Below are 8,572 nucleotides of genomic sequence, written 5' to 3'. Positions count from 1 at the left end.
GTCCTGACTTAAACTGGTTTCTTTCATTCTTAATAGTTCGTAAGGGTATGGTTACTGTACGAAACCCATCAACATAAAGTGCTACCGTTCTCGTGCGCCGTTCCAAAATGTGAACTCCTAACGTTGCGCAGAAGCCTATTCGGTATGGTTATCATAAGAGTGAGAGTTTGCACCCCAAAGACCAATTTCTCTTTACCACTCCGCTGCCCACCCCCCCCCCCCCTGCTTCACCTTGAAACCGACAATAAGGTCTCGATAAAGGAGGAAATGATCAACTTAAGTAGGACCCCAGGAATAGTACAGAGAGCAGCCTAGAGTTAAGTCCAAAATCGGTGACTAGTGTCCAAAATCAAAAATCGGCCAGTTAAATTAAAACTCAAAATCGCCCACTAATGTCCAGAATGCAAAATCGGTCACTGGTGTCCAATATCGGCCACTAGTGTCCAAAATGCAAAATCGGCAACTTGAGTCTAAAATCGGTAGTCTCCCTCGCAGCCGTTTTCAGTCTCGTCACGCAACGCTCCTCCTTTGTGGGGAGGAGCGTTGCGTGACGAGACTAAAATCGGCTGCGAGGGAGACTAAAAATCGGCCACTGGTGTCCAAAATATAAAATTGGCCACTAATGTGCAAAATAAAAAATCGGCCACTAGGGGCCAAAATCCCAAGACGGCCACTTATGGCTAAAATCTCAAATCGGCCACTGATATCCAAAATCCTAAATCGACCACTAGTAGCTAAAATAGCAAAACACATTAGTCTCCAAAATGAAAAATGGGCCACTAGTGTCTAAAATCCAAATTGGCCAGTAGTGCCCAAAATGCAAAATTGGCCACTGGCGTCCAAGATGCAAAATCGTCCACTCGTGTCTAAAATTCATAAATTGGCCACAAGTGTCTAAAATCCAATATATTCCTCCATGGGAGGAAGTAGCCGCAAAAACTTGAATAAACAGTTAATCTTGGCTTTGATTTGATATTATTATCAAAGCTTAGGGTCCACTTGAACTTTATGGGTTGATGATTTCTATCAGAGGAATATTTAGGCTCGATTTTCGTAAGGTTACCAATCACAAGTCATGATGTATTAGATCAAGGAAAATAAGGGACTGGACGGATGGATGCTACGTGGCCATGCCAGGTGACGTCACACGCATGGGTATTGACTTCTCTTATGAATAAGTCAAAAAGGAATGACATCATAAACGGTGAATAAGAGAGAAAGCAAAACTCGAGATTCAATCGTTAAAATGTCGTACGCATATCTTTTTAAGTACATTATTATAGGAGATACGGGTAAGCAAAACACGACGGAATGTTTTTTTTCTTCTTTGTGCAGTGATTTTCGCAAGAATACGGGCTAATATTCGTAGCTCAATTCAAAGATCAAAAATGGACGCCATTGACCAATGTTGTGGTTTTCAAAATCATTTGTTCATAGTGTTGGACTGATTTTGTCGATTTTCTGTGATTCAGGGGTTGGAAAATCATGTCTTTTACTGCAATTTACGGACAAACGTTTTCAACCAGTCCACGACCTCACAATAGGTAAGTTTGCCTTGAAAATATGGCGCTACTTCCAAGCGCTACGGTACCCGGCGTTCAGTCGGAGTTCAATGATCACGAGCTTTTATTTTTAAGCTCTACTTTTCTCGTGTTTTTGACGGCTTATGATTGAATTCTGTTATTTCTCTTTTCCGTCAGGTGTTGAATTCGGTGCTAGAATGATTACCATCGATGGCAAACAAATAAAATTGCAGATTTGGGATACGGTAAGTTTAAATTAAATTTGAATCTGTTCGCCATTATAGTACTTGACAGCATGTAAACTCACAAAGAAAATTTCTAAGAACCCTGGCCTTATCAGTACATTAAAAATGAAACAGGTTCTTTGGAATTTTCTTTGTATAATCATAAAAGCCATGTTTTTCTGCGCTATGGCCCTACGGAATTTTCGGTTTGAATTGAAAGCCACACATGATCAAACAAATTCGTATTCAAGAACGTGCAAAGAACTTTCGTGAATTGGCCAGGAGCAATCGCATTTATTTTTTTTGTTTGGAAAGTGATCTTTTGACATCTTTCTTTTAGGCTCTTCCTGTCATTTAGGCTCTGAAAATGTCCGACTCCATGTAGTTTTTAGAAAAAATACGAAAGCTGTTTTTGACTAGTTATTGTTTTAGTTCACCAACAAAAAGGAAATAATTCCTCGAAGTTCAATATTTCAGTGGTTTTACTGTTGAAAAGGAAAGTCAGGAAATAGCAAGAAATTAAATCAAATTATAGATATAAAACTGTTTTGTCATAAATGGTTTTTAGTCATTGTAATCAAGAGGCAATAATCTGGGTTTCAGTGTAAATTTATTAGAAGTGTTTGCAGTGGATGTCATGTTTCCTGAATCTGAATTTATATTGTTAGAATTAAAAATCAAATGTTCTTATGTTTACAACTATACATTTAGCTATACAGTTTTGCATCATTTTTCCCATGTCATCTAGTTTGAATCATGATCCATCTAGCATTGTAAGAACTTGAATAAAATTGTGAGTAATTGGACTTAATACAGTAAGTACTATAGCTGATCATGGAAAAGGGCCAGAAAGGAAATTTTTGATCATGGTTATTGTAGGCCAGCTTTGATGTGATTTTGAAATGTATAGGTGAAGGTGATTTAACAATTTGGCATTGTCCTTCCAAGTGCATGCATATATATGTAGAAGTAGTGTCCTTAATTGTAATCGGGAAATATTTTGAGTGGATATCAGGGCTCGACACTAACTTTTCAACTTACTAGCCAAGTGGCTAGTTACATCTTAGATGTTACGACAATTTCAGTTTGTTTACTAGCCAAACTGGCTAGTGGAAATCGAAAACCACTAGCCAAAACTGAATTTCTACTAGTCTGTGGCTAGTGGGCTACCATTAGTGTCAAGCCCCAGATATAAAGGGTGAATCTGTAAATGTTAATTTTCAGAAGATAAATGTATACTAGATTGTTTGTAAATTCTGATCATGCTTTTTCTTATTTTCTTTTTCTGCCATTGCATTTTCCCATCTTTTTGAAATTGCCAGTCCCAGTGCTTGCTAAGCACAGACTACATGATTTTTTTTAAATGTGATTCTATTATTAAAAATTTGTTTTCTTTACACAGGCTGGTCAAGAATCTTTCAGGTCTATCACACGTTCATACTATAGGGGAGCAGCAGGGGCTTTGTTAGTCTACGACATCACACGGTTAGTTACCTTCCAAGCCAGAATTTTCATCAGTTGTGGAAAAAATTCCATCTAATTCTACTTCTCACTCAAACTGGGACTTAAGAAGCAGTACTTTTGGGAAAGGAAAAAATTGTTTCTTTTTTTGCAAATGCACTTTCCACACATGCAATACATGTGTACACCTTTAGTGATGTTGCCAGATAACTTGCGTAGGAAATATGAGAACATTGAGATAACAGCATGTGGTCATTACCAATCCTACAATTTACTTTCTTAATTGAGTCCACAAAATAATCTGCTGTTATAGTTGAAGACATTGATGACTCATTACTGAAAAATGTATCATCAATGATTTTTTAGCCATTGTATTAGCATGTTCAAGCTTGTAATGATCTGTTGAAACAAAACCGTAGTCTAAGTAGCAATGCATTGCTGATTATAATGTTCCTGCTAAATCCAAATATTTTCAAGCATGTTTTTCTGTGAAATATAGATATTTTATAAGTATCTGTTGTTGCCAAAAAATAAGTTGGAACACATTCATTGGATGTTTGTGACTTGAATTTATGCTTTTGTTTTCACCATTTGTTCACCTTTTGACAAGCAAGTTAATTAAAGAAAAATCTGTAAAATATTTTAAGTTTGTATAAAGAAACTATGTTCTTGTCTCTTGGTTTCCACAGGAGGGATACATTTAATCATCTGACAACATGGCTGGAAGATGCTCGGCAACATTCAAGTTCAAACATGGTGATCATGTTGATTGGAAACAAGAGGTAAAGTCTTTAGAATGACATAGTGCTGAATCTAGGAAAAATACTTAATTAACACTAGGGTTTAAACTACTTACTTCATAAATTACTATTATTTTAGTGAATTACTGTCACCTAAACTAGCTTCAAGACCTTTTGTTGGTGGTTGGTATGGTTGTGATTGTCATCTTGCATGTTATAAAACAAATGGTGAAGTATAATTATTATTTTAAGACAAATAATAGTTAATATGGTGGACAGTGTAAAAGACTAATGGATAGATATTATTCCTTAAGATTGCTGTTATCAGTTGTAGCCACTAGAATGTATCTTTTCTTCCACAGTGATCTTGAAGCTCGCCGAGATGTCAGAAAAGAAGAGGTAAACTTGAAAAAGTTTAAGCTTGTAATGATCTGTTGAAACAAAACTGTAGTCTAAGTAGCAGTGCATCGCTGATTATAATGTCCCTGCTAAATCCAAATATTTTCAATATTTTCTTCTACTTGTACACTTTTCAAGTAATTTTTGATTGCAAGAAGAAAGAACTTCAAAGGAAACTTAATCTTGAATCTCTTTTCCTTCAGGGTGAAGCGTTTGCTCGGGAGCATGGCCTCATTTTCATGGAGACCTCTGCAAAGACTGCAGCAAATGTAGAAGAGGTGAGATCACTGATAAGTTATAAGTGACAGCCAAATCCTGCGATTGTGTTTGTTTTTCTTGCTCTCAGACTGTTGACATGTACTTACTCAGGTGTTAGGATGTGTAGTGAGAGTCACATGTCAACTTGTTATTGTGGATTATTTATATAGTTTATTAGTAGAAGGTCACTGGGTTTTGGAAAAGGTGTACATTTCTTACACTTATGTCAAGATGAATTCAGTAGACTGTTGACGAGAAAAACTTAATATTTCTTGTGTGATCGTCAGTGACCTTTGCTGCCCCCCGCCCCTCCCCTCCTTTTTTACCCAACCCCCTAGCCATTGAAGATGTTGAGTTTTATCCTTCCAATTACAACTTTGGTCTCACTCAGGGTTGGGAAAGTTTTGCAGTTTATGAAATCTGCCTTTTAAATACCCCTGCATATAATATTGAGTGAACAAGTGTTTGTGGCATAAGTCTGTGTCTGCACAGCAGTGTCCAACACTGCATTGGGGAATGGTAGTGCAATAACCTTTTCCAGATTTTTGTTCTGAATTGAGTTGTCTTAAAACAAATTTTACATATAGATTTCTTGGAGATTGCACATTTGGTAGTCTGATGTTTCAACACTGTTATCCATAAGGAAAATGTTTTCAGAAAACTGGACTGAGACAACTGTTCTATAACCCTTAATTAAACTCTGCACCAAATAATTTGTCTAAGTTGCAGTGATCAATGTAATGAGGAAAGTGGTACAGGTATGTATAACTGTTATCTGTCAATTTATCTTTTAGGCTTTCATCAACACAGCTAAGGAAATCTACCAAAAAATCCAAGAGGGTGTTTTTGATATCAACAATGAGGTGAATATTCCTTGGAATTCAGCTTTGGTTAGCACTTGACAAATAATATATTGAAATGTGCACAGTGTAAGTGATAGTCCAGGGGATAAAGCACAACCTGAAAAAATGTTGAAGGAGTGAGTGGGTGGGTGGGTGGGTATGGGAAGGTTACCTGTGATGGAGTGGCTTCTCATGCATAGGGACCAGCAGTACTGCAAAACTTAAAAATGCCTTGTGATCATCTTTAGTTATAGACGGTAGGAGACAGTACAAGTGGAAATAGTTGTTCTTCTGAAGAACATGGAACTCGGAAAGCTGAATTGAGCAGTAGGCTAAAAAATCCTCTTTTTTACGGAATGCACTTTCACGGCACTTGAGAGAACCATTCAGTGTCCTGGATTTAGGACCAAAGGTCCTGCCTGGGTCAAGCCTTGGTGGGGTCATTTTGTTGTTATTGTGTTGATATTTGACTCCCCCAGTGACATTCTCCTCCCGTCAGTCTAAATAGGGGCTGGCAAGCTGTCAGGGGCATAAATTACTATGCAGTTTTTTTCCTGTGATTGATTTGCATCCATGTTGTTGGAGAAGTAAATCTCCTTGTTAATGCTTGCTAATGATACCAGAACAAGTTCTAGTATAGTGTAATAGGTGGCTCTAACAAAGACCTTTTTTATCTCTTAGGCAAATGGCATCAAGATTGGCCCTCAGCATTCACCATCAAATCCCTCTGTGCCTTTGGGAGGTGGCCGATCCCAAGACAGTGGTGGCTGCTGCTAAAGAAGTGTTACACAAGTCTCTGAATAAACTTATCCAATTTATTTTCACTATGGATCTTAAACAAAACCTTTCAAACTGAATCTCTTGTTTCAGTTTCAAGGAGAGGAGTAAACTTGATTGATAGTGAGTACAACTGCTAGTAGAGGGCTGACACCAATAATGTTGTGGAATGGTTAACTTTGGAATTTTTGTAAGGCAGGGTGGAGAGTTGTAGAGGCAGTTGGGTGGATTTCTTAATTATACCTGTTTGGCCTTCCATAAACATCATTTCTGTTACCAGCTTCTTGTTTAATCTTTGTTTGGTGTGCTCATCCACCCTTGGGGGAGAATTTCTTGCAATTGTATTGGGGGAGGAAACTGGAATTATTTTGAAAGGTTTAGCATGCTTTCCATTTGAGGGAAGTTGAAAATCTCAATCAGCATAGGTTAGGACACTCCTCTTTAGTTTTCTTCTCTTGATTTTCCTCTTAAATATATCCTTTCAAATCTCTTTTCAAAATGAGAGTTATTGTTCAATGACTCGATTGAGCAACGGTTCGTAATATTAGTCATAAAATTACACATAGTTCTTGCACATTTTTAGTTTGAAATTTCAGCATGTATTGATTTCCAGAATTTTTTATTGTATGTAATCAGATCAGTTAGTTAATTCTCATGGCACAATCTACCTGAAGGGAAGTTTAGAGAATTCATACTAAGAATGATAACTTTTTTTCTTGTTGCACTTTTTCAAAAAAACAAGTAACAAGAGGCTGGTAATGGAACATTATGGAAAGTTCTGCTGGTGAAAATGAGGGGTAGCTGTTTGATATTAATATGCAAGAGACATTTACTAAATGCACTGTTGTTATTTTTGAAATTCCTGTCCATTCTTATCAGTTTATATCATCTTCCTTGTTGTAGTTCATTTTCTACAAGAATGTATTTGTCAACTAAAGAATTGTTTCCTTCTTTAAATTTTGAATATCAACCTAGTGTATTATACTGAAGAGGAATGGACAACAATGTCGAGTAAAGAAACTCACATGTCATCAAGTAACCTATCTAATGGGTGGCAATTTGTTTTATTCCAGAATTAAGTCAAGGTTCCTATATACAGTAGTGTCTAAGTTCAGAATGAGGCAATTTTTTTTGCCATTACATTTAAGTTTACGTCTTCCTCTATTGCAATAAGATTGTCCAGGAACATATTAATGTTGTGTTGTATCTACAATAAAGAATGTCTATAACCAAGTTAAACAGCACTATTCACTTTGTTTGACTTGTTGGTACTTGCGAGTTTGAGCTGTGCTAAGGTTAACCCTTTCGCAAGATCTCAGTGGTAACTCTCCTTACTGTCTGTCATACAGTTCTTATGTTGGGAGTTTGGAGAATTTGGTATTTGAGTGACTTATCATACCCTAATTGACATTTTTCTTTATTCTTATCACTTGGCTGCTTATTATTGTATTGATAATTGTAGTATCCAACAAAACTTCAATGTTTACTCAAAAATTATGAGCAAAGTACATTCTAATTCAAACTGCAGTACAAGTCTTAAATATAGTCTACATTAGCATACCTAATTATGAGCATTGACAACTATTTAGAGCACATAACATTGGAAAGTATGTGGGTAACACCTTCATCAGACACTTTAGACAGTTGTACTACGATAATGTAAGGAGAAATTCTGTGTTGGTCACTCAGGAGTTAAAGGGTTAATTAAACCGCATAGCTCGATGTACAAGCTGAAAATGTCTTCATCATTGCACTTCCTGTAACGATAGAAATTTGTATAGGTAATCGCATGGGGCCAAGTAAAATTAAGGATTAATATTACACGTGTTTTTGGAAGTTGCTGAAATTGCCCAAGTAGCGCAGCGACGAGGTCAATTTCTGCAACTTCCGAAAACACAAGTGATATTAATCCTTAATTTTACGAGGAACCATGTGATTACTTGTTTATAATATAAGGGGCAAAATGTTTTCTTACTGATCTCGCACAAAACGGGACGCCATTGTTACAAAACAAACAGAAATTTCTTTACCTTGGCAGCCGTTGCTAAGCAATTTTCAGCCAATCATTTTCAAGTAATTTTGCCCGGGGCAATTACAAAATTTAAGAAAAAAATGCCCTCTGTCTTGACCAATCACAATTCAGTAATTTTGCCCCTTAAATGATAAAATCTCTTAACTATGTACCAAGAATTAGATAATACCAGTGAGAAATGGTCCTATCCAAACTTTTCCATTTAATTTTCTCCCCATTTTACTTCTCTACTCATCCATCTGTTTCCCATAACTCGAGTCCGTACGTTAGTCCCTCATTTAGTACCTATTTTTTATTTTTATCATTATTCTTTGTC

The 8,572-nt window shown here is 36.6% G+C and overlaps 1 protein-coding gene across 1 annotated transcript; it reads left to right on the top strand.

Annotated features, from left to right (window-relative positions):
* The first annotated feature begins 1,134 nt into the window (after positions 1-1,134).
* LOC111322231 (ras-related protein Rab-2) lies at positions 1,135-7,457 on the top strand. The gene is made up of 9 exons (XM_022925305.2): positions 1,135-1,292; positions 1,473-1,544; positions 1,701-1,768; positions 3,150-3,232; positions 3,898-3,990; positions 4,311-4,347; positions 4,551-4,625; positions 5,400-5,468; positions 6,129-7,457. The coding sequence occupies exons 1-9, from the start codon at positions 1,247-1,249 to the stop codon at positions 6,222-6,224; spliced, it is 639 nt and encodes a 212-aa protein (XP_022781040.1). The 5' UTR covers positions 1,135-1,246; the 3' UTR covers positions 6,225-7,457.
* Positions 7,458-8,572: the final 1,115 nt, after the last annotated feature.

The sequence above is a fragment of the Stylophora pistillata genome, chromosome 3 (assembly GCF_964205215.1).
Source record: "Stylophora pistillata chromosome 3, jaStyPist1.2, whole genome shotgun sequence".
Taxonomy (NCBI): Eukaryota; Metazoa; Cnidaria; class Anthozoa; order Scleractinia; family Pocilloporidae; genus Stylophora; species Stylophora pistillata.
This window is presented reverse-complemented; position numbering and strand designations above follow the sequence as displayed.